At 35.4% G+C, this 24,598-nt stretch overlaps 4 protein-coding genes across 14 annotated transcripts in view; 3 read left to right on the top strand and 1 right to left on the bottom strand.

The window, feature by feature from the left end:
- The first annotated feature begins 650 nt into the window (after window positions 1-650).
- On the top strand, window positions 651-2,068 carry LOC129565714 (uncharacterized). Its single transcript, XM_055440867.1, has 4 exons — window positions 651-938; window positions 1,038-1,230; window positions 1,335-1,701; window positions 1,795-2,068. The coding sequence occupies exons 1-4, from the start codon at window positions 651-653 to the stop codon at window positions 2,066-2,068; spliced, it is 1,122 nt and encodes a 373-aa protein (XP_055296842.1).
- A 279-nt stretch (window positions 2,069-2,347) lies between these two features.
- LOC129565855 (membrane-associated progesterone receptor component 1-like) lies at window positions 2,348-8,426 on the bottom strand. The gene is made up of 4 exons (XM_055441151.1): window positions 7,462-8,426; window positions 7,282-7,312; window positions 3,342-3,494; window positions 2,348-3,254 (listed from the first exon to the last, which is right to left on the bottom strand). The coding sequence occupies exons 1-4, from the start codon at window positions 7,750-7,752 to the stop codon at window positions 3,082-3,084; spliced, it is 648 nt and encodes a 215-aa protein (XP_055297126.1). The 5' UTR covers window positions 7,753-8,426; the 3' UTR covers window positions 2,348-3,081.
- A 248-nt stretch (window positions 8,427-8,674) lies between these two features.
- Window positions 8,675-14,270, top strand: LOC129565854 (TAR DNA-binding protein 43-like). 3 transcript variants are annotated; one of them, XM_055441147.1, is made up of 8 exons: window positions 8,675-8,928; window positions 9,539-10,092; window positions 11,749-12,111; window positions 12,203-12,417; window positions 12,521-12,916; window positions 12,999-13,170; window positions 13,239-13,333; window positions 13,606-14,270. In XM_055441147.1, the coding sequence occupies exons 3-8, from the start codon at window positions 11,754-11,756 to the stop codon at window positions 13,690-13,692; spliced, it is 1,323 nt and encodes a 440-aa protein (XP_055297122.1). In that variant the 5' UTR covers window positions 8,675-8,928; window positions 9,539-10,092; window positions 11,749-11,753; the 3' UTR covers window positions 13,693-14,270. The 3 variants fall into 3 exon arrangements, with proteins under 3 accessions (XP_055297122.1, XP_055297123.1, XP_055297125.1); XM_055441148.1 differs by having other exon boundaries at window positions 8,693-8,928; window positions 9,467-10,092; XM_055441150.1 differs by lacking the exon at window positions 9,539-10,092 and having other exon boundaries at window positions 8,720-8,928.
- A 213-nt stretch (window positions 14,271-14,483) lies between these two features.
- LOC129565852 (cerebellar degeneration-related protein 2) overlaps window positions 14,484-24,598 on the top strand; it is a 42,500-nt gene continuing 32,385 nt past the window's right edge. Inside the window, exons 1-2 of one of the 9 annotated variants that reach the window (XM_055441134.1) lie at window positions 14,484-14,713; window positions 16,706-17,167. In XM_055441134.1, the coding sequence (XP_055297109.1) occupies window positions 17,089-17,167 (79 nt within the window). In that variant the 5' untranslated portion in view covers window positions 14,484-14,713; window positions 16,706-17,088. Of the gene's footprint in view, window positions 24,008-24,598 lie in introns of all 9 variants that reach the window. The other 8 variants (XM_055441135.1, XM_055441136.1, XM_055441132.1 and 5 more) reach the window with 8 other exon arrangements.

Genomic DNA, 24,598 nt, shown 5'->3' with positions numbered 1-24,598 from the left:
AATCAATTGAATAATTCTGTTTTGTTCGGATTTTTTAAAAAAAGGCAATTATTGGCTAAAATGATAAGATAAGACATCTATAGTTCAGATAACTTCAAATATAATAATAACTACAGCTTTATCAAAGAACCGCTTGCAATCAAACAAATATGCACAGCAGTGCCGATTTAGCCATATGGCAAATGAGGCAGTTGCCTCGGGCACCACGTTCTTGGGGACACCACAAGCATGCTCATTTTTTTTAATAATCTGAAAAAGAAAACACGCAGCCAAAAATGGGTCCAAAAATGTTTTTGGTGCCCCAAAAGGTATTTCTAAAAAAAAAATTGCTCGCTGCCGCTCGCATTCGATATGTACGTTCATTTCATCAATAAATATTTGTATATATAACGGGAAAAAATTGCAAGGGGCACCAAAATCATTTTTGCCTCGGGCACCAAATTTGGTTAACTCGGCACTGATGCAAAGTATTTCTTGAGTAGTTCACGTGAAGAGCAGCCTCAATTCAGAGATAGAATAAAATAAGTATTTTCATTGAATGTTCATTTTTTGAGAAAGCATATCAATAAATAAAACTACAAAAATCACGAAATTAAGAGTTGAACGTAAATTTAAACAAAATTAATAGAAAAATTTTACTTATATTGAACATGGCTGAATCAGACTTATTGGAGATTCCATCTAACGTGATTCGTGCTGCACTTCGTGAAACTATTGAAAAGAAAATAAAATCGAAAAACCATAAAATTTTTATAAACTCCGCATCGCAAGCAGGAGAGAATAATTTCTCTGGAATCCTTTATCGAGTGTCGTTTAACAAAGATGGTGAAGATAAACATGAACAATTAATTCTGAAAATTGCTCCCCACAATGCAGCACGCCGTGTGTTTGGACTTCAAGAGTTTGTTTTTTTGCGTGAGATCTACATGTACAATGAGGTAAGTTGAAGATGAAATGAATCAAAAATAAAAAGTTCGTTCAAAGGAAAAACGTATTAAATGTTAGTGTACATTCAGGTGTTGCCCTATTTTCGAAAGTTTGAAGAGTCAAAAGGTATAATTCTTGAAGAAAATGGTTTCACTGAATACCCAATCTGTTATCGAACTGTCGACGAAGAACCGAGTGAAAGTGTTTTACTCGAAGATTTAAGTGTTCGTGACTTCCGAATCATCGACCGTAACACCGAAGAGATTACTGCTGATCATGTTCGTTTGGTGATGCAAGCGTTGAGTAAGTTACACGCACTTTCGTTTGCCTTGAAAGATCAACAGCCAGAAAAGTTTAAGGATTTTTCATCGGACTTGTGTGAGAACTATATTCGCCGAAATGTTTAGAAGAGTCGCAACGCGTTTTGAATCCATTGTCTGATGAAGAGGATGCTCATTTGGTGGCCAAAGTGAAGAAACTTTTCGAGAAACATCCAATGGATATTGCAGCTGATTGCCTTGAAGTAGAGCTTACTGGGGCAGCTACAGTGATTTCACATGGGGACACCTGGCAAAATAATACCATGTTGAGATATGATAAAAACGAGAAACCGATCGAAATCCGTCTTTTGGACTGGCAAATATCACGTCATTCATCGCCAATCATCGATATCGCTTATTACATATTTTCTTGCACAACGAAAGAACTGAGAGACGCGCACTATGACGATTTCCTGAATATCAACTACGAATCTTTATCTGCCTATATTCGAAGGTAATGAGATGTGTACACATTTTTATAATTTTCTAATATATTTTAATATAAAATTGATGTTAATTGTTGATAATTATCAACAAATAATTCTAGATTGGGCTCTGAGCCAGAAAAACTGTTTCCATATGCATTGATGTTGGAGCATTTCCGTAAATTTGCAAAATTTGGGCTATTTATGGGCGTAATGTGTCTTCCCTTGCTAAAATCGGAAAAGGGCAATGCAATCGATTTGGATGGATACTCAGAAGGCGTTGTAACTCCGAAAATTTTCTCATACGATATTTTTCATCCAAATCAATCACAACTTCTATTACCAACATCAAATGATTTTCTTCAAAGAATACACCGAACAGAATTTTGTGGTTGAATATATGGCGATGTACACTGTAAAATTGTCTAAATCAGCATTGAGGACCATTGAACTCATTTATTACTGTACTCTTCGTTTGTGCTGGAAAATAATACTTTCATGCTGATAAATACGATTGCTTACGATTTTGTGCGCTGATCCACAGTGGCGTGGCTGGCTCATTGACGCTAAGTATATGATTTTAATCTAACCCGACAATCACGATCAAGTGATTCGAATTGATGATAGTTTATTCCGATGAGTGAACCATTTGGACAATGATTGAGTCAGACAATGTATGTTCAAGAATATTTTATTTTGTAACAATTACATTACCATTTTCAATTCTAAATGTGTTTCTTTCACGTGTATGTAAATTTTAAATATACTTTAATATAAAAAGAACGGCGATTCAAAAAATACAATTGGAAAAATGCATTGTAAATTGTATATAACCAAATTGGCTTGTGTGTGTGTGTGTGTGTTTTCTTATAATATGAAGACCGAAAAAATCAAACAAATATGAGAAAAAAAAACTGATTTTTAGTGGTTCTGAGTCCCTACAATTACAGCAATAATATCAAGAATAGTTACTGGAATTGAATATAAAGCTTATGATAAGGAAAGCTGTATGGCTACCTCCATTTGCTCCACAACATATAACACATTCAGCTCACAATCGCAATTTTTTTCATTACTTTTCACTCTTTTCTTCTTCTTTTTTTTTTAAATCTCTTTCAATTTTCCGTGATTTTCAAAAGAAATAAAAAAATGTCCATTTTAAACACGAGAACAAAAATCAAAAAAATGCGTAAAAAGAACGAACGTATCACAATACAATGTTATTTTTTTCTGTGTGTGGTTTTTTTTTATTGTTTTTGCCGTTGATCATTTGTGCCATTTGCTCCAATAATTTCATTATTGTTTACTTTATTAGAACTACTACTGTTCGATGATACTTTAGCGGATGTGAGTGTTTTGGTTCTGTTATTGGAGCTGTTAGTTTGATCGACTGGTTCGAATCGTATCAGTCATTCGTCTTTCGGTTTGTCGGATGCTGGTACGGTAGCATCTGTGGAATTTATGGTGGTGATGTCTTCGGTTTTGGTTGATTTGGCCGATTCACTGGGCTCTTCTTCCTCATCTGAATAGCTGTTTGGCTCTTCTCCAGGTCTCAACAAACGTCCAACATACTCGTATTTCTCTGGAAATAAGTGAAAATTTACCATGAATTGAATCCGAATCAAATAGAATCTGGGGGTAAAAAACACAACTGTGGACATTGACATACCTTTGAACTGCATTTCCCATTCGCGAACCGATTCCATTTCCATGGTGTCCAAATCACTCAAATCGTCATATTCTTCTGTATCGGAGCTGGTCACGTTAAATGTCGCCAATCCACGTGAAGCATCACGGCCGCCGAATGCAGCATAGGGACCACCTATGGAATGGAAATAAATCAAAACGAACATGAATACGGGGAAGTGAAAACAAGATCAAAGTCGTTGAATTAATAGAAATGCATGCTTGAATGCCTAATAGCTTTATTCTTCAAGCAAAGAATGAAATGTTCTCAATACATCGGCTTCGTATTATTTGTCGAATGATAATTGTCTTTACTTTTGCATTACTCAACTACGGTAATTGAAAGGTGTGTCAGCCAATTAACCATTTACTTTTTTTTTCATCGTTTCATGCCGTACAACTAAAACACGTTTCCAAACGATGTTTCAGTAGTTTGACATAATTTCAGTAGCTCAAGAAATATGACTTTCGCAATAAATCGATAAAAATGGCCGTCCCAACTATACCGGGTGACCGGTGAACTTTTAGTCAGTGTCGTGACAATTCGTGTCATTTGTAATTTTCCAATATGTGAATAATATGTTCAGTTCCGATTGATGACTTTTTGCTCGGACGATTGCATGGCACACAAAACTGGTTTGTATTCAAGTTCAATTCTGACCAAACATATTAGATATTCAGCTTTTGAGCGTCCATTTTTTATTCAAACATTTGAATTCTTTTTTCAAGTTTCTTTGACTGACTGTTCGGTTTTCGGTAAGTAAAAGTTTATTTCAACCGTGCATTTTTTTCAAACGTTATTTAAATTGGGTTTGTAAATTTCGCAAGCACAATAACCACAACAAAAAATAAAACCGACTATAGAAAACAATCGATTCTATTTATAATGATAATCATTCATGTTGACAATCAACTGGCTGGACTTTGACCTAAGTCAACAGCCAACACTACTTCTAAACGATTCATTAGAATGCTTCTGATTTCCATACATCAGCATAAATTACCGTATCAACTCTATTTGATTATTGCATTTTTTGGCGCGTTTGATTGCCCGATCCACTCCGCTTATTACGCATATTTCGTCATATTTATTCGAAGCAGATGTACACATGTCAACATTCTTGACATATTATTCATCTGAAATGGAATTGTAATTTCGGATTCCTTATCACAGTTCAACAGCAATTCATCTGGAATGTAATATTGTGCGTAGTTCAGAATTCAATTGACTGTCTAGGGACAAAAATTAACACATGAATTCATGCTGCTCATTCATTCCATTAAATATTGAGATTTGTTTGCTTTCGTGACCGAATTTTAAATAAGTGTCCACAATGACATAAAATAAAAAGAATGTCTCCTTAAGTGATCATGACCTCGTTCTTATCGGTAATATACGAAAAATGAGAATTTTTTTTTGCACGATCTGTATGACAATTGTTTTTAGCTTGATACAGTAACACTTTTTTGAAAGTCTGATACTTGACGATTTCATGGTATGACGCAAATGTTCGTCAGGAGTTCTAATTACAAACTCTCTCGACATTATGATCAAGCATGTCCGCGAGCTTCCCCAGCGAGCCAGCTCCTCAATATGTGAGCGCTTAGCTCATAGAGAGCTGGCTCATTTAGGTGGCGTTGCAATACAAAGAAATGTCAGAATGTTGACAGCTAATATTTAAAAAAAGTGAAAATATTCTGACATTTCTTCCTATGGTAACGCCACGTAAATGAGCCAGCTCTCTCTGAGCTGAGCGCTCACATATTGAGGAGCTGGCTCGCTGGAGGAGCTCGCGGACATGCTTGCTTATGATTCAACTTGATCTAGAAAATCATATGTTTTCTTTCAAAATGAAACGTTTTCATTAAAAGTTTTGTAAAACCAGTTACAATTACCTAATCAGACTTCAAAAATGGCATAAAAACATATCAATTCCCACCGAGAATATTAGCTACGCATCAAAATAATTTAATCTTAAGTAAAAAAAACGTGTTTAACCATACAACTGGCGTCAAATGCGATGGCAATCATTGATAAGATATTACAGCGGCACGTATTAGACAAAAGAAATTAATTCACCAATTTTACAGCAGGTACACCGAAATTTTTATGATGATTTACATGCATGAATTACAGAGTATCGTTTATGAATCCACCCGCTTATTTATTATACAAAAACAAATGGATTTCATTTCAGATTTATGACTTCATTGTGCCAAAATAGAATGGCTTGGAAAAATCTGACGTGTTATTTTATTTTCGCAGTGTGATATCGGTGTGTAAGTGGTCATTTCGATAAGGATTGCGATCACAGACAACTGAGATGCACCCATCACAAATTAGTCGATTCAGGTGCTTTTTCGTTCGGATTAAAATGAAAATGAAATGTTATCATTTGATTTTTGAATAAGAACGAAATGACTGCGGCAATTGTGTTGCTGTTGCGGCATTGATAATCATGATACAACAGAAATGAAATCGCAATCAGTTGTCTAAATAAGTATTTTTTAAGCTCAATGTTTGCATTCTGGAAGATGCGCAATTTTTTTTAAAGAAACTCATCCAAACGACGTCATAAATTATTAAAATTTAATATTTCGCAGCTTTTTTTTCTGCTTTGAGGAAATCAATTGATTTCGTCTCTCGTAATATGTGTCAGCTATTATCACCGGACGACACATACTATAAGATTTGTTGAGTGATGAAGTCGCAACACAATAAAGATAAAGAGTGCAAGTTATCAAGATATTTAAGCATGAAGAAAAACTATGATGTAAGTGTCTGTTGTCACATTCCAGTAATATTTTCGTCATGCTTGGAATTGCGTTCGATGAATAGACTATGAATTCAAGTTGAACAAAAACAAATGATTGTTTCGTCATACCATAACCGGTTACACTCGCCAATATTTATGCCGACATTAATAGAGACAACCCGAATAAATATCTTATTAGAGTATCTCTCTCGATTAGAATTATGCTATATGTAAGGTATGCATTCTTTGCAAAGACTATTACGAAATGACGAATAATTTCGCGATCGGGTCGACCGCTGAATAAATAACCATGAAATTTACCTAATGTCCACACTCGCACACAATGACCAGAGAATATTTTGCAAGGGAATGAATTTGAATTTCAAACGTAGAATGATTTTGCGACATTTTTCGTTCAACAAAACGATGATGAATTCATATCAATTTTACTTGACGACGCTAACCAATGTATTTTTGTTTTTATCTGTTTCGTTTGACTCACTTTTTCATTCGCTAAGTAGTTGGCAGTTGTAATTTTGATAAGAATTTATTCATCGACGATACGATATTTTTCGTTTTCTTTTTTGCCAGTAATGATTAAAACAACCATTTCGATAGATGTGAATGATAAGTGGTGAGGAAAAATGAAATAATTTTTGAAATTCATGCGCTGCCGGTAGATTGAATCGGGAATATTTTGGAAAATGCAGACAATTCATTAAAAGTGAATAGCGCACGTTTTGATAGCAACTACTATCAACGTCAGTATTACATCGCACATATGAATGTGAAATGCCGACACTTCCTAAAAGAAACGGTATTTTCCCGTTATTTCATTTGCTTTTTCAGCACTCAATTGGGTCGCACTCGATATGAACACCTAATAACTAATTCACGTTTTTTTTTCGCCTTTTTTGTTCAGTAAATTTTCTTCATACGTATGTGAAAGCCAGTTTGAAGACACGCTTGCCGAACGGCGACGATTCGTGTAAAATAATAATTAACACATGCACACTTTTGATATGCAATGAAGCGATTCGAAGCAGTATCATTTTCTATGTACGTATCTACTTTATGGTTCCTATTTCAACCATGTCATTGGCCATTACATAAAACGAAAATATGTGTTTGTGTGTGTGTTCAAATGCATTTCCATAATTGACTTACCTGGACCGTAAAATTTGCGACCTTTGGTCACCTGCAATGAAAAGAGAAAAAGAGAAGAAAAAAAGAATTAAACACATTATGACATTTGGATTTTAATTTAAAAAAAAAACCATTACACCTCAAACACTGGAAAAATACCCCAAAATGAACTTATTGATAATGATAATTACTAAAACCTACATCATAAACGTGACCATTAACGGCAACTAAAACTCGGCCGTCTGGTTGATTGCCATCGAATTGCTTGAGCTCTTGTACGGTAAAATCTTTTCGGAGTTTGGGCAATTCGGGCTCGGGCGGTGCACTTGGTGGTCCGGTGTCTGAACGGCTTTTGATGATTTTGTAAATAAGAAATGCAATTAAAGACACTAACAGCAAATTGAGTGGACTGTAAATGATTTCGGCAACGATGCTGCCAATGAAACTGGTTTCGTCGACATTGCCCCCGTCAGTTGCGGTTGATTCCACCATGTTTTTTCGCTTTTTTCTTCTTCTTTTATTACGCTCTCAAAAATTTAGATTCTTTCCGATTAAATGGCGAATGAAACAACAGAGAGAGAGAGAAAAAAATCGCACACTAAATTCAATTTATACTTTCACAACTCAGCTCACGATGACGACGTAGATTGGAATGATATAAAAAAAACAGTTTGCACGAATACAAATACAGCTGAACAGAAAAAATGCACCAAGTTTTTTTTTCCTTCAAAATTGTTTTGTTGTTGTTGTTATTAGAAACGGTAAACGAATGGATATTAAAATAATTTTTTTTTATAAATTTTCATTTTATCTCGGAACACACATTCAACTGTGTATGATGTGATATAAATTTTATTTTGTACTGTTTTAAACGAAGTGGACCGTCGTCGTCGTCGTTGTCGATCTTTTTTTATTCGTTTTTGCTGTGGTACGTAGTTAATTCAAAAACGTCATCGGTGCGCTGAGGTCTTATCCACTTTGTTGCTATTCTACAATACACATTCTTCGTTCACTTACAAATGACTTCGTGCCTTCACTTCGGCTGCGATTCGCGCGTTTCCACCGAGCAATGACAGCGTTTTATGCAGTTTCTTTGTTTACATTGTGGCTTCAGATTGAAGTGGTTGCGCGCATCGGACAACTCAGAACCCATTAAAAATGATTACATTGGCTATGGCAACGGTGATTTTGGTCGGAAAATTGTCGAAACCATCAAATAATTTAGTAATTGCATTATAATGACCATTTTAATTACAGTTTTTGCTGGTAATGCTGTTGATATAATTGATTTTCTGTATTCACTGAATACTGAATCTGAAATACACAGTGTACTCAACGCTTAAGTACCATAATCGGTACCCGATGCACGAAGAAAAAACAGCAGCTGTCAATAAATACTGCTAGAAAACAGAACCGAAGCGATTCGCCAAATTAACATATGAAAAGTGAACAATGACAACCGCAACGGCTGCCGCACAGCCATTTTGAAAAATTATTTTACGTGAATATCGTAAAACCTACCGACGCCAGTCGTAATCGGTCTTTTTTTAAATGAAAATTCCGAGTTTTTTTAAAAATTAATTTGAGTTTAAAGTGTGTGTGAAAAGCTCAGAAACGATTCAGAATCATTTAAATGCCGAAATCATTTGGTGGAATCGAACGCAACGAGTAAATTAAATCAATTTTTTCTTCTTCTATATTTTTATCTAGTTTATCCTAACAATCCCTGGCCTTCTTTGGGCCAACGAAAAAAACAAAAATTACGCTGAACAACTGAACAATCATTGCAATTCTACACAACAAAATAAACACAATCACACCCCTCCCAAAAAAAGAACACAAAATTTCAAAACAAATAAACAATTGCCTAGCTTTTTGAGAAATCCCAATGAATAAATGAGCCAATAAATTTGTGATGCATTTGCTCTGTTTGACGGAAGATTTTGCGTCAAAAGTGATGTGTGTTGTGTGAGAAAAAAAAACAATTGTTTGCTGTTGATTGATTGCAAAGAAGGAACAGAATCCCATCCCGAATGTCAAAAATGTGGTTTAATACACCTTTGAATTCTGTGATTGATTCGCCCCATTCGGAATGAGAGTGAATGTCATTTTGTTATGCCAAATGTAATTTTGAAGAAAAGAAAAACTAAGAATCTATTTTTAGCGATTTTTTTTGTATTTTAATCCCCTCCATTCTTTTTTCTAGCAACTGAAAACCAAATAAAAAAAACACACTCAACATAAAAAAAAAATCTCTAACTAAACAATCCAATTACAGATCGAAAGTTTGATTTTGAAGCACGGATGATCAGCCAAAACCAAGAGCGAAAGAGCGAAAGAAAAAGAGAGAGAGAGAGAGAGCGAGCAAATCTAAAGATTGTTTTTCATGTTGAATTGAACGAAAGTGCGAGCGAAACCGTGAGCAAAAGATACAATTTGCATATATGTGAGAATATATCTGTTTGAGACAGTGAACATTTTTTGTGAATTAAGAAGAGCAAACGTTTGTTTGTGTGTTGCTCTTTAAATTTTGTGAACGCCAAACTGTGTGATCAATCTCTATATCTCTCATAGAAAATATACCTATTTTCTCTCTCTCTTTGTGTATCGAATGATCTGAGAAGTGGTGTTATGAAAGAAAAAAACTCTGTGAAGAATATATATATCTGCATATTCTGTGAATACGGCATTTGAGAGACGCATTGAATCACCTGTATAAAAAGAGAGCAAAAGCGAGCGAGAGCGAGTAAGAGAGATAATAAGTACGAAAGAGCCGAGAGAGCGAATTCAAGAATTTTCCAAGTGAATCTTTTTGTGCGAAAGATAGAGAGTGTGAGAATCAATTATGAACTATTTGCTTCTACTTTTTTTTATGTTTTTATTTTCTTTTCTATTTTTAAGTTGAACGAAAAAAAAAAAAACCTCAACAAAATTTTACACAAACAAAAAACCGCACGGAAACTTTCCAACAAACATGTATCTTAATACCTTTTTTTCGTCGCTGTTGTTGTAGTTGCTATTGTTGTTACTTTATTCAGAATGCGACTTCCGTCTGGTAGCAGTTTGAGCGCTTTTTTTTCTTTCATTAATGATGTTTTTGTTTGTTGTACATATCATTCCTAAAGTGCTTTTCGATCTTCTTTTTTTTAATGAATATTGCCTATCCCAAGAGTATTTCATTGCTAGTCAAACGACACACTATCCATTGAAACATCGCTTAGATTACAGTTGTCCCCAATCGATAGTTTCTCATCTTATCATTAGACTGAAAACTAACCTGCCTCACTTTCATCGCTTCCTTCCGAAAACTATCTTCTTCTTTTTTATCAGGCATTCCATTCGAATTGTTGACGACATTTTACATACCATTTGTTACAATCCCGCATACGCAACACACATTCTATTGCCTTAGTAACTGCTTCATTTAGATTCAAACATTGAAATAACACAAACATACACGACATGAATCAGCTTTCATCATTCTATTTTCAAATCGGTTTTTTACTCATAGACTCCATTTTACCACATTGCAGTGGGTGTGTGTCTAATGTATTTAGATGTTTCTCCTGGCGCCTATTTTTTTTTCCTTTCCTCCTGCATATTCAATTTGTTCTGGTTTTAATGCGAATATGAGAAAAAAAAACAGTTTCAGTTGAAATATTCACAACAATTCAAAGACTCAAAGAAGTTAGAAACTCTTCTTTATTTTTATCACTCATATTTGCTTTAAAACCGTTCAGATTTATAGATTATTGCACACATTTTTGAAAAAAAAAACTGATTTCCAAATGCATTCTAGCCGAATGATTTTCTTTTTTTTGTGTTTAAATGTATTTTTCCCCTGCCTTCACCATTCAAAACTTTGAATTTTCTTCATTTTAAAATTCTGTTTTGCTTGATGTAAATAAACACTATCTATAGAGAAAAAAAACATCATACAAGGCCGAAGATATTTTCATAAATTGAATGATTTTTATCTAAAAAAAAAGTCTTAATGGAGTTGTATTCGAATCACGTTTATCACTGTTTGATGAGCCCATGCCATTTTCTAAAAATGAATGTTGTGTAAGAATGAGCCGAAAAAGGTGCTGAGAATTTAGTAGTCAAAAAAATCAGTCATAGTAAAGATAACCATGAGCGTAAGGGGATATGCGTGCATTGAATTGATGCGAAAGCTGAGAAAGAATTGGCGAGAATTGATCAAATCATTAATGCGGAATTTATTTGCTAGAATTAACAAGAACATGTTTTTGTTTGAAGTAAAGAGGAAAAAAGAATGAAAAGAAAACAGAAAAACTGAACTGTGCGGTTAGATTGCTTGATATGTGTGATTTTCGTTTTGTGTTTTATTTTATTCTTTTCCGCTTTTATTTGTTTTCAATTTTAGAATTTGAGTAATTTGTTTATTGTTTGTGGCTTGATGGTTTTGATAGGTTAATTTTGGTTTGGATGATTAATTTATGTGATTTGATTTTTATTTTTCTTTAGCCAAAATGTCGTTGGAATATGTGCAGGTGGCTGAGGAAGAAGGAGAAGAGACAATTGAATTGCCTGGTGAAGATGATGGAACATTGTTGCTGTCAACATTGCAGGCACAATTCCCGGGCACATCGGGTTTGAAGTATCGCAACTCGGTGAGCAATGCCATTCGTGGCATTCGCTTGACTGAGGGACGACTGCATCCACCGCAAGGTGAAGACGGCTGGGGAAATCAAATCTATTTGTGTGTATTCCCAAAGGACAATTCAGTGGCTGAGAACAAGCGTAAACGCGATGACACACTCGAGAATTCAACGGCCAAAACGAAGCGCATTGAGAGCCGCTTGAAATGCACTGATTTGATTGTACTTGGTTAGTCCTTTATTTTCTTGTTTGATGATTATTTTGCATGTTTATGATCGAAAACTAACATTTCTATTCATTTGTATTCTCGTTAACATAGGATTGCCATGGAAAACGAGCGAGGAAAGCTTGAAAGAGTACTTCAGCACAATCGGCGAAGTGTTGATGGTACAAATCAAGAAGGATTTACGTACCGGTCAATCCAAGGGTTTTGGATTTATTCGATTTGCATCGTATGAGGGACAAATGAAAGCCCTTTCATCGAGACACTTCATTGATGGCCGTTGGTGTGACGTTAAAGTGCCCAGCTCAAAGGTAAATTTCAGTTTAAAATTGATTTTAATTTTGAATTGATCAATTCAACAATGATTCGAATCCATAAATGTTCCATTTCTAATCACAACTTTCCATTTGGCAGGAGGGAACAATTCAGCATTTGCCATGCAAAGTGTTTGTCGGTCGTTGTACCGAAGATCTCACAGCTGAGGACCTTAAAGACTACTTCTCAAAATTTGGCGAGGTCACCGATGTTTTCATCCCGAAACCATTTAGGGCATTCAGCTTCGTCACCTTCTTAGACCCCGAAGTGGCGCAATCGCTGTGCGGTGAAGATCACATCGTTAAAGGCAATTCGGTCTTTGTGTCGACAGCTGCCCCAAAATCGCAAGACAACAAACACTATCATCACAACAGTTCCAGCAGCAGCAGTGGTGGTGGTGGTGGCGGTGGCGGCGGTGGTGGCAGTAACAGCGGATCGCATTACTCGCACCGTGGAGGGAGTTCAAACCATCAGAATCACGATATGAACTATCAGGTAAATCGAAAAATCTGCATTTCACACTATTGAATCTGATTCCGTTTCAATTTGAATAATTGAATTCTTAATTATTCAATAGGGAAGCAGTAGCAGTGGCGGCAGCAGTCGAAATAATTACAACAACATGCCACCGTCTGGTCCAATGCATCACAGCAACAATTGGAATCAAAACCGTGGAAATATCGACATGCCAAACCTGCAATCCCTCGGGATCAACCCAAACGGACAAAATGGACCACCTAATCAGGGTGGTAATATCAGAAACACAAACATTTTTCCCATAATAAAAACATGTCATCATTTTCCTCTTGCATTGCAGGTATGAATATGAATCCGTTGCCAATAAGTCCAGCAATTGTGGCTGCGCTCAATCAATGGGGCCTCATTGGGAACATGAATCAAAACCCAGATCAGGTAAAAAGCAATTATTCAACTGAACAGAGTTTATCGTTAAGACGAAAACGACGATTTTGAGGCCGAAATATGCAGCTTTTTCGTTGTTGTTTGTATAAAAACAATATGATTTCAAAAGACCAATTTGAAATATAAAAATCCAAAAAACAAAAAAATTGAAAAAACAAAAACAATTCAAATCTAATTTGTGTTAATCTTTCGTGTATTTTCCCACAAACACACACACTCACACATACAAACATTTCTTATGCAAAATGCAACAACAAAAAAAGAAATATGACAACTATAAAGGCGGAAATCAACCTTGGTCACGGAATAATGGACCATCACAAGACAACCACAAACCACATTTCCTTTAAATCGCATTCAACTGCATCCAAACGTCATTTTTCATGATTTTAATTAGGTGTTAGCCAACCAACCAACAAATCAATTCGTTTTGTTGTTTTGTTTTGTGTATTCTTTTGTTTCAACAGAAGCATCAACCGAATTTTTTTTTCTGTTCATCCAAAATCATCTTCATCCAAACCATAAATTATCACTACAGGAATAAAAACCGATATGTATGATAGAGACGTGTCTGCCAACCGTCTGATTGTAGAGAGATATACATTAATGAATGTTTAATCACAAGTCTTCGTAACGCACGGGATACGAAATCAATTTTTTTTTTTTTGCATATTCATGAGAAAGATTCTTCTTTCCAGAGAGAAAGAAATTCTACACAATTTTATCGTTTAGTTAGTAAGCTAAATAATTAAGATATGCATGTGGCTACACATACACACAAGACATACACACTAAATTAAAACGGAATAAATGCTTAGAGGCAACAACTATGCAAAATTTGTAAATTGTCAAAAGAAATCTCTCATCCTTCAATTGAGATAGTTGTATTTAATAAAATAAACTGATACATGTGCGAATTGAAAAGTAACTCCAGGTGTTTTTCACTTTGCTACTTGAACTTATTTTCATTGAATAGCAACTAGGCTGGAAAGCTCATGGTGACAATGAATTTGGACACATTAATCTATAAACTCATCTATAGATGCATCATAGTTAGGCATGGATTTAAAGTAAGTATTTTTGCATTTTTACTTCAAATACTTTGAATCAAAGTATTGGTTATCATCCGATCTGTGGCGCCGTCATCATTACGATCATCAATTTCTATTCTTTTTCGACTTGACAATCATATTCGAACGTTAGATACTCAAATTTTGAAATAATCTCCTGTCCGGCAGAAGGGCACAAGTACTCGCCAATTGCTCATATCATCTTCTGATTGCTTTAGTCAAACTTTCAGTCTTTTTATCAACTTTCATTTTGATAATTCTAATTGTGATAATTTTCAAGTTCAGATTTAGCTTATACTGTGTGAGTCACGACGTAGATTTAATGAATAAAAGGAAAAGAAAGACTTTGAAGTGGATTTTAGAGTGAAATTGCCAATTTTTCTCAACCGAAAGTAGACCAGTTCAGAAAAAGGTCTTGTAAAATAAGTCTCGACCTAAAATCTAAGGCTAACAAGCCAAAAGTGAAAAAAAATCAATTTTTTCCAAACAGCAATTGTGATGCAGATGCACCGCTCCTATAGTGGGAAATATTCGCCTTGAACGAAATATTCAATACATTCAACGCAAAACTGAGTGTAAAACTAAACGGAATTCCAGTAAATTCAACAATTTGATTTTATTTAAACAGAATGAATTCAAAACATGGCATAGATACTTTGATCGCATCTACAAAGCACAGCTCAAACCGAAAATTGCATGAAAACAAATAACAACAAAAACATTGTTTACAAATTCATCTCCGATAACGATCAATGAGAGAGTGAAAGATTTCCATTCGAATAGATTGCATTTCGCAAACTGTGTGTTTATATATTTTAATCAAAGCCATTTCTAATAAAAAAATAATGTGTTTCAATCACCATTGATCAAAGTGCAGCGTGATTGAACGATGTAATAGCAACTGATGATCAGAAAGTTTTTTTATTTGCGCAAGTTCAATCCTCCATCGTCATTGTTATTAAATACGCTGGATGCGGTCAAAACGGTTAAACTCAAAAGTGAACAAAGAAGCTATGGAAAGTGTGCAAAAGACTCAACTCGGCTCGACAGAATGTGCACAATGTGTGGCTTTTCGTATATTTAGAGCATGATATTGTGTCTATACAGAAAAGTATGATGCGCACATAGCGCGGATCGCAAATACAAATACAAATACTGGTTTCACTGGTTCAAGTTTTCAATTTCGTTTGGTTGAATGTGCGCTGTGCTGCATTGCGTTGCACTCGACTTATTCTTGCACAAAAATGCCGTATGTTCATTCTTATTCTTCTCTTTGCACTCTCGTTTCATATTCTACCAATAGCAGTCACCGCTCTAAAACAAGCGATTACGGACGCTTGACTCGTGTTTCATAAGCAAATTTTTTTTTCGCTTGTGGTCAAAAAACAAGTCTGGTTTCGTTTGGTCGAAAATTTCTGGCAAAAAAAAATTTGATAATAATTTCGCATCATTGATATATTCATCGATAGAAAGAGCAAAAAAAAAATCTTGCGCAATCGTTGTTTGTCAACGACGAAAAAATTTGTTTGGTCCAAACGATAACGACAACGACGACGAAGAGGTGTTACAAAAGTGTGAGTGCTACACAGAGCAAGTGGCTGTGTGTCTTTTCAGCAGATCGTTTTCTTTCGCATGACACAATCAACGGGTTTAGAAGAAGAGAGAAGAAAGAGAGCGTGCGTGTGCGTGTCGAATTGATTTGTCTATTGGAATTCGTTAGTGTGCGAGCACAACCAACCAAATAGGCCGTTGAAATCGATGTCGGTTTTTCTTCTTCTCGTTTTTGTTTAACGGGTGTCGACGACAAGTGTTTTTTTAAATGCAAATTCCATGTTGTTGTAATTTTTTCGTTTGTCAGAAATTTTATCTCGCTCGACTCATTTGTATATGCACACACACACACACTGTTTATGATTATGGTGAGAGACGATGAACCATGTGGCTTATTTGAAATCATCTTAACACATTGAACACCATCGGAAAAATCGGCCATTTGTCACCGAATATTCGCTACAAAGCCAGCTAACAGAACAGTTGGACTGACGCGAATTCTCCCGCTTCAGAAACTGAAAAAAAAATCAGCCGTTCTGACCGAAGGATAGCATTATCGTTTTATCGAATTGTAAACGATATGGCTGACTAAGAAAATTTTATTCAGAGAATGTGACGCACACTAAATTTATTTGTGACTTGTTAATATGTGTTTTTGTTTAAAATTGAGTGTAAATGCATTCAACTCTAGATTTTCTTTGTTGCATCGTGTAATTAAATTGTGTGCGTTTTTTCCAAACAGAAACCATGTATAATCGTTTGATTCAGGGCTAACATGTGCTTCGTTGTGTATTTGTGAGAAAATTAGTATGATCCGAAAATAGCCAACACTTTGTGTTTTTTTTTCTGCTGCTGCTGCTCATTCGTTAGTTCAAAATGCAATTTGTGAACCAAGAGTTGAACATAGTTTAACATTTTGTTGGTTCAGCGTTGTGTGCTGATTTTTTCAAAAACATTTCGACATACTATGCATATATGAATCCCATTTGAGTGTAATATTTCGTGCCAAAATTGGATTAACTTAAGATATTTTTGGATTTTGGCGACAGCTCGCGTTGATCTTTTAACAATTGTGTCAAATATTGGTGCTACCGTTCGCTGGTCATTTGGTGAAACATTCCAAATATGGCATCCTACGATGATTTAGATTTTGAATGGTCGCTTTTATGCAAAGAGAATGAGTGTGCTGCGTGGACCGAAAATGGTAAGTGTTTCACTAATGCTCACGCTTATTCGTTCAATTTGCCCATATTTTTCTTTCGTTCAATTTGCCAATTATTTTTCAACCGAAATAAAACAATAACAACAACAAAAATGACTCAAAAGACCATGACTCGATTGTGTAACCAAACTACTTATGATTACAACGAGAACGCTTAAATTCGATTGCGACAAATTGCTAATTAAATATTTACACCAGAACCCCCACAATATTTGCTTTAGATATATATATATACTTGCCACAGGTACTTTGACTTTGTGTCGAAATTAACATCTTTAAGCAGTTTGCAAACGAAAGAGAAAAACAAAAAAAAACCTTAAATATATTCAATTGGTTCTTCTTTTTTTTCTTCGAAACGAGAATTTTTTTTTCAGCCGCTTTGATCTTTTATCACACGATGAAGATGGGTTTTGTGTGAGTATTGGTGGACATCTCATTAATATTCATATGCGGACAATTTTTCGCCAAAGTAGAATATTTTAAACGCTGTGTGATGTTGAAATGTTCGCACCAAACATTTGCTGTTTTTCATTTCTTCCACTTCAACGGCAGAGACGGCAGTCTCAGTCGATGTTGAGTGCTTTTTGAACGAAAACCACTAGAAGCGAAATGAATTTTTGCATCTGACGTATTCGTTTAATATCGAGGTAATGTCGTTCTCCGTTTGTTTGTTTGCTGTTTGAAGACTGCGTGTGTACCGTTCGAATTCGATTAGTGGGGAGACACTTATTTCAATGCGTGTGTTTTGAATAATAACTAAATTGGTTTGATTTTCAAGAGTTTATGCGGTTAAAATAACCATGATTTATTCAACGTGTGAAAAAAAAGAAAACTTGAAACAGGTTCTTATGTGGAATGCTTCACACTGGAAACGCCTGGACAATAGCCAAACGAACGAACATGATTGTCGTGCATTAAGGGAATATCTCTTCGAAAGAAGGAGAAAAAAAATTCTCTCTTGAACGTGCGATATATTAAACATTACCGTTCCAAATAGACGCCCCATAGAATGTCTCCATTTCATTTGTGTTTCATCTGTCTTCAATGACTTTTTCCATTGTTGCGTCGATTCGTCTCTATTTGTTTTGTACTGTATTGTCGTCATGTTTGACGCATCGAAACCATTGTTTCTATCGCACAATAGCTCAAAAATGTGCATAATTTGTGGTCTTTTTGAAATATGAAGATAATTTCGTGTAAAGACATCTTGCAAACATACATTTGCTTTTGTATAGCAGATGACAAACGCTGTGAAATGAAACGAAATGTGAAATGAGGCAAGAACCCAATCAAACAATAGCGAGTAATATTTTATCTAAGGCAAACATAACTGTCGTCTAATTGAATGACATTTCTGTACACAACGTACACTTAACCTAAAACATCTTTGTGTTGTGATGATAATCAAATGCATTTTCTCTCATTGTTTCATACACAAAAAAATCCACTAAAATGAGAGTTTTACCTATAATTAAACGATAATTTATGCCGATATTCTCAATATATTTTGAAAGGCTTTATGGAAATTTCCTCTGCACCATGCTGTTCAATTAGGTCCTCTTTCGTATCAACAATCTAAAGGAAAATTGGTTCGAAAAAAATGGGATTTCAGCATTGTCATCGTTTGTTATTTACATTGCATTAGAGAAACGTTTTATGGGCTTGATCACAAAACATACTTTCACTTGGAATCGGCAATAAAACGATGTCTTAGACGAACACTCTTAGTTTGCAAAGACATTGGCATGATCAAGTACATCGAGAGCTCCATCTCACCCACAATGTATTACACCTTCTGTTGCATGCACGCGCGCCTTCATTATACACGCACACGTTTGCCGGCGCATTAAACAACATCGTAAAAAATCCTACATCCGTTTTTATGGCAGTTACGATGAAAGCGAATTTTGGTCTCACCATAAATTGTACACCAAGGTTGGTGCTGCTGTTTTTTCTCTCAGTTCTTTGGACTGAAGCAGTACGCAGACATCGAATATCATTACGAATGCAAATGAGGTAGAACAGGTGCTACGGAAAGGAAACTTTGGACTGGTGGTTTTTTTCAATAAAATTATTTATATTGTTTTAGAGAGGCCGTAAAAGTGGAGGTATCGATTAGCGACACGACACCATGCAACTTCTTACTACGATTGCTGCGTTACGCCAACTAACTCTTTTGGGCATTTGCTATTTTATTACCCGTTGTATTCTCCTGTTTTTTTTTGTACACGGTCTAAAGCGACAAGTCGTTTCTATAAAATGATGACTCTAAAACACATTATTAGTAGTCCGTTCGATGCAAAAAGGTGTTGAAACAACTTCCTCAATGCTTTTTAGGTGGACACTAGACATTTAATCACTGTTTAATCACGTCCATTGCAATTTAATCAATCATTGCAACCGTGTTGATGTTGATGTGAAATCGCCACGCGGTTTTTTTCTTCTTGCTGTTTCAATGGGCAATTTGAACTTTTTCGATCGAAGAGACAAAAAAACAACGCCAAAAGTCATAAAACATAATCAATTACAAAGTCGTTATGAATCGAAGTCAGATCTCTTGGAAAAGAGAAATTTTTGTATTTATCAGTTGTATCGTTTAGCAAAAACTACCATGCCCCATGTCACGTATCATTAGATTTTGTTTGTGCAACCGCAACATTGTAGTTTGGTTGTCAATCGAATAAGATGTTTGTTGTTGCATGAAAACAGACAGACAAACGATCGTTTCGTGTGCGGCTGCTGCCTCTGCTTGGAGCTAAAAAAATTGATTAACGATGTCATATCCATCGAAAATGAATTGATTTACTGAACGCGATAAACATGAGAAACGATCGCATTCTAAAAAAAAAATTGGTTTCGTTCTGCCTTCGCTCAAAACAAAACGACCACCTAATTCGATAATGAACGGTTTGGACGGGCATTAGGCTGCATATTTTCGTAAAATTGATCACGATTTTCAATTACATGCTACAGTTTACAATCGAAAAACATGCAATTTCGTACGGGAAATATGGAATTCTCGCAGTGGATTTCGTGGAATTTTGCAGAGAATTCATTCAACTTATAAATGATTTACAATTCAACTGCAGCTTGACATTTATACGTCGCTATTGATTTAAAGACTGAATTCCGGACCACAGAAACAAGCGTCATCGACAACAGCAACAAGCATGTACATTGAGGTAATTATTTTACGGGATGGGACAGTATGTGGTTTGTGAAAATTTCGTGCGATATTTGGCTGACGATACGATCAATTGGATAGGAGCTGCATTCTGAGAAAGGGCAAATCGTGCCCGTGATGACAGATATCATATTTATCTTCTTTCGATTGTAAACCGGAGCTGAAAACGTTTGTTTTTTTTAACGGTTTTCTCGTGGTTTCACTTGCAATCGATAGTTAGAAATAGGTCAATAGTGCTGAAATTCATCTTGCTCATGAGCACCGTTGCAGCGATGAAAGTGAAAATCCATAACGTTTCTATCAAGTTTTGATTGATCAAAGTTCAATGACCTATCATGCACCATATTCTCTTGAAACAAGCTAAAATAATTCACGCTTAAAAAAGTTGTCAATTCAACTTAAATTCCAAACACACGAATTCCAATCTAATGAATGCAGCTCAATGACCAAGAATTCAGTTTATAGCAACGCTTTGTCGAATTGCATGTGCTTGGAAATTAGTGCAATCGCAACAAAAATCAATAATTTATAACCGGCTCAGCCCACATTTAGAGCGAGTTTTTTTTCTTCAATTTTACAAGTGTCCACAGTAAATGGGAATTAACTGCATTGGATCACACATGAACGAGAAATAAAACTTCGGAAAAGATCAGCCGCTCGAAAAACTGTAACATTTGAAATGACAACGACCACAAAAAAGAAACAAGTTACAGTCTGCATCCAATTTTAATCATTATATGTTTAGTTTCGTGAATAATGCAAACGGTGAGCTGCTAACTTGCCCAACATGGTTTTTAAAAAAAGAAATACAACAGAAAACCACCGTGTGACTCGTCGATACGGTTTTTTTTCCCTAGTTCATCATAGGCATTTCTATCGCTTTTGGCTCACGTTTGGCGACAATTGGCGACTCGATCGCTTCCTGCTCGTTATGATGATAAATATCAACATAAATTGGAATTTCAAACAACGAAGAAAAGGTTGCATCGTTTCCATCATTTCTTTTCGATAATAGAAAACAGACGAGGTAAATTGAATGAGTAAATCTATTCAATCGATTATTTTTACGTAAATCATGATAATTATCACTCAATATAACTCGTTATTATCAGTTTATTTCATTTTCGATAATTGCCAGCCAATTATTCACCGTTGAAATGCGCAATTAATTGGAGAATACGGCGTCAATCGCCGCTCTCATTGCTCAACATCACAGAAGAAATAGCGGAGTGGTTTTTGTTTTCGTCTATTGGACCCTTTCTTGTACATATAAGTGAAAGTTATTTGTGGCCAATATGGTTTCGGTTGTGAATTAATGCTTGTGGAGGCGTTTCGCTGAGTAAAAATATACAATATATTATCGAATGGCCAGCGGCGGCGTCGAAGGCAATCACAAAAAGTAATAATCATAAAAATACTTTGATTTCGCTGTGCTAATAATTATATTAACAAGCGTTAATTTTTTCGGAAACTTTTGCGAATAACATTTCAATTGAGCCGCTCGAAACTCAAAATTGATTTTGGGGCTTCGAATTTCATCGACATTTATATGTGACCACGCGAATGTAATGTTAACAAAAATTCGAAAAATTATATGTTTTTGCTTGATTGGAACCGAGTTGCAATACCATATATTGATAACAACGCCCATTCTCTTACTCTCTTCACCAGGCCGGGGATGTATTGCAAATAATTTCATTAAGTTGCAGAATTAATACAAAATAAATTACTATTTATTCGTTCACACGAACCACATTCGTGCTCATTCATAACGCTTTAGTTTTTGAAATGAATTCCAGGGAGGATTCAGTCGAATGATGATGTTCTTCTAACCTCAATCCCATTGAATTCGTTTTCAATTAAAATGTGCTGAGGTCATTGAACTATTAATGCATTTTTGAAGATTCGTTTCGTTTCTCTCCTTTTTCGGTCTTTCAATCTTCCTTTTGAATGCTGTGAGAACGTAACGTTGGATCAACTCATTGTTCGCCATTATTCTTCAGAGAATTTATTTACCCAACGAAGGTGCGTACAGAAAGCAAATAAAAACAAAGCATTAACAAAAAAAAAATCCGACCGGCTACTGGCAAACTGGTATATATGTTATGCTGCGTTGTGTCAAACGATGTAAACATCGGTTCGATCGATAATTTCGACTACTGAAGCATATACACTCCGTACACAGCAGCAGCAGCAGCTTCGTAACTGTCATGCGCACAATGTGCCAAACACAATGACCGAATGACATGTACGCAATTCGCGATGCTACTCTAGCACACGTACGGGCTGATTTTGTTAGGCAGCCGTAACGAGGTGCATTCACACATACATACATACAACACATCGTCCATATGGTACACACTACTCTTGCCAAAAGGATGGAAAGGAACAAAAACACAGGAAGAACGCGACCATCGGGTCTGGCTTGTTATTACTGTATCGTGTTTAGTCGCAATAAAATTCGGCTGAACAAAGGGTGAGACTCAGTTCTGGGTTTTGTTGTTTTTTTTTTTCTTCTTCAGGCTGACATTTTTACTTTAGAAACGTTTTTACCAAACTAAAAACCCGGAGTGGAAAAAAATACACAGTTCCATTTTTTTAAAACGCAAAGAAACATCGATTCTGTGCTCGATTTGGTGTTAGTGTTGATTTTTTTGATTCATTGCATTTTAAAACAGTTTTTTTGCTTCATTTTAAATTATTTGAACAACATTTTTCAATGAATCATGAGCTATATAGTGATATTGATACGTTGCTGTTAAGCTTTTTGGGTCTCACGTATATTCACTTATTCATTTAACGCGTCAACAAGCAAAATTACAAGGGAAACAATGCAGGCAACTGTTTCACTTGTAAAACATACACATCAACTTTTGACGACAAAAAAAACAGTTGTGTTAAACACAAACATTTGGCATAGAGTAATTTCGCAGAACGTGTTTTATTTTTCGGGTGCTGTTTTTTTCTTTCTTCGAAAGGAAAGTTTTGTAATTTAGCAAAACAAAAATCCGCAGAATAAATCGAATGCCAAGGTCGGCAAAAATAAAAATCGATGACAGTTCAGTGCTTTTAATGTGGCATATTTTATGAGTGTTTGTCCTTCATAAATAATACCGCAAGATGCAAAATAAATCTCATCTTAATTAGACTTTCTGACACAGAAATGGTGATTTTTCACCCAGAGAATTGTGCCAATTTGTGCTTGAGAATCGCGAAAATGTTGATTGAGAAATGTTTCAAGTGAAATTGTGATCAGTGCTTATTATGATGTGGATACCATTTATCTACGTGGAATTAAATGAATGGAAATTTTCATTGCGTTTTCAATTACATTGTAGTTAAAATAATTGTGATTTGAAAATGACTTTGACATTTTGCCTGTAATGATAAAAGGAGGAAGATTCACTGAGAGTGACGAGTGGCAGTTTTCAGTTAGACATAAGGAAGTCGATTATAGGCTCACAGCAATGTTATGTAATTTGCATTTGCCTCAAGCCACATTTTAGGCCCGTCTTCCAATAGCAATTTCCAAGTAGTGACTCGAAAATGTGCGATAGTTGAATGAATTCGTGGAAGTATGTTGCTGTTAAGTGATTGATAACGTAGCTGGCAAATGAGTTTGAAATGATACAATGTTTGTATAAAATCGTTTTTAATTTGTCTCCAACAAATTTCCTCAAAGTCTGGTTTAACCGGCAGTGTCACGAATACTCATCATGATAACGTATTTTTTTCTGTCGTTGTTTCTCCTTCGCTCAAGGCAATCTAAAAGCCACATCAAAACATGCAAAATAGCAAAATATAGTAGCAAATGACACCATACAAAATATGTGCAGAAAAATTATAGTGAACAAACATAAACGACGGTGAATATAGCAACGGTGAAACAGCCGTGATGTGTCTATCGCATTCGCAAAAGCCGAATGACAAATCGATAATATACTGACACGCTGACTGACTCACACATTCAAAGTGATTTGCGTCAACGGTTTGTAATCAACGGCGGCCACACAACAATTACTGTAATATATTTGTATATATTTGTTTGTTTCTCAATTTAAAACACTCAAAAAACTAAATTTTATGCCTTCATTTTATGCCTTCATCCGCAATGAGTATGTTCGCTTGATTTATGACGATAAACAAGACCATATGAGAAGTCCAATTGTGCAATATATTATACGTTGCGACTGCTGCTGTTGTTTTTGTCTTCGCCGTTGTTGCTGCTG

This window comes from Sitodiplosis mosellana, unplaced genomic scaffold, assembly GCF_009176505.1.
Source record: "Sitodiplosis mosellana isolate CC-2019 unplaced genomic scaffold, AAFC_SMos_1.0 Smas_scaffold_3, whole genome shotgun sequence".
Classification (NCBI taxonomy): domain Eukaryota; kingdom Metazoa; phylum Arthropoda; class Insecta; order Diptera; family Cecidomyiidae; genus Sitodiplosis; species Sitodiplosis mosellana.
Note: the sequence above shows the minus strand (reverse complement) of the source record. Positions and strands in the feature narration are given on the sequence as shown.

Excerpts from the sequence above, each read along its gene's own strand:
- LOC129565714 (XM_055440867.1), top strand. The coding sequence starts at position 651 with ATGGCTGAATCAGACTTATTGGAGATTCCATCTAACGTGATTCGTGCT. Across the intron at positions 1,231-1,334 it reads TTTGGTGATGCAAGCGTTGA|AAGAGTCGCAACGCGTTTTG; the intron begins GTAAGTTACACG and ends CGAAATGTTTAG. Across the intron at positions 1,702-1,794 it reads TTATCTGCCTATATTCGAAG|ATTGGGCTCTGAGCCAGAAA; the intron begins GTAATGAGATGT and ends AAATAATTCTAG.
- LOC129565855 (XM_055441151.1), bottom strand. The coding sequence starts at position 7,752 with ATGGTGGAATCAACCGCAACTGACGGGGGCAATGTCGACGAAACCAGT. Across the intron at positions 7,313-7,461 it reads TTAATGGTCACGTTTATGAT|GTGACCAAAGGTCGCAAATT; the intron begins GTAGGTTTTAGT and ends TTTTCATTGCAG. Across the intron at positions 3,495-7,281 it reads TCGCAAATTTTACGGTCCAG|GTGGTCCCTATGCTGCATTC; the intron begins GTAAGTCAATTA and ends TCCATTCCATAG.
- LOC129565854 (XM_055441147.1), top strand. The coding sequence starts at position 11,754 with ATGTCGTTGGAATATGTGCAGGTGGCTGAGGAAGAAGGAGAAGAGACA. Across the intron at positions 12,418-12,520 it reads TTAAAGTGCCCAGCTCAAAG|GAGGGAACAATTCAGCATTT; the intron begins GTAAATTTCAGT and ends TCCATTTGGCAG. Across the intron at positions 13,334-13,605 it reads TGAATCAAAACCCAGATCAG|AAATATGACAACTATAAAGG; the intron begins GTAAAAAGCAAT and ends CAACAAAAAAAG.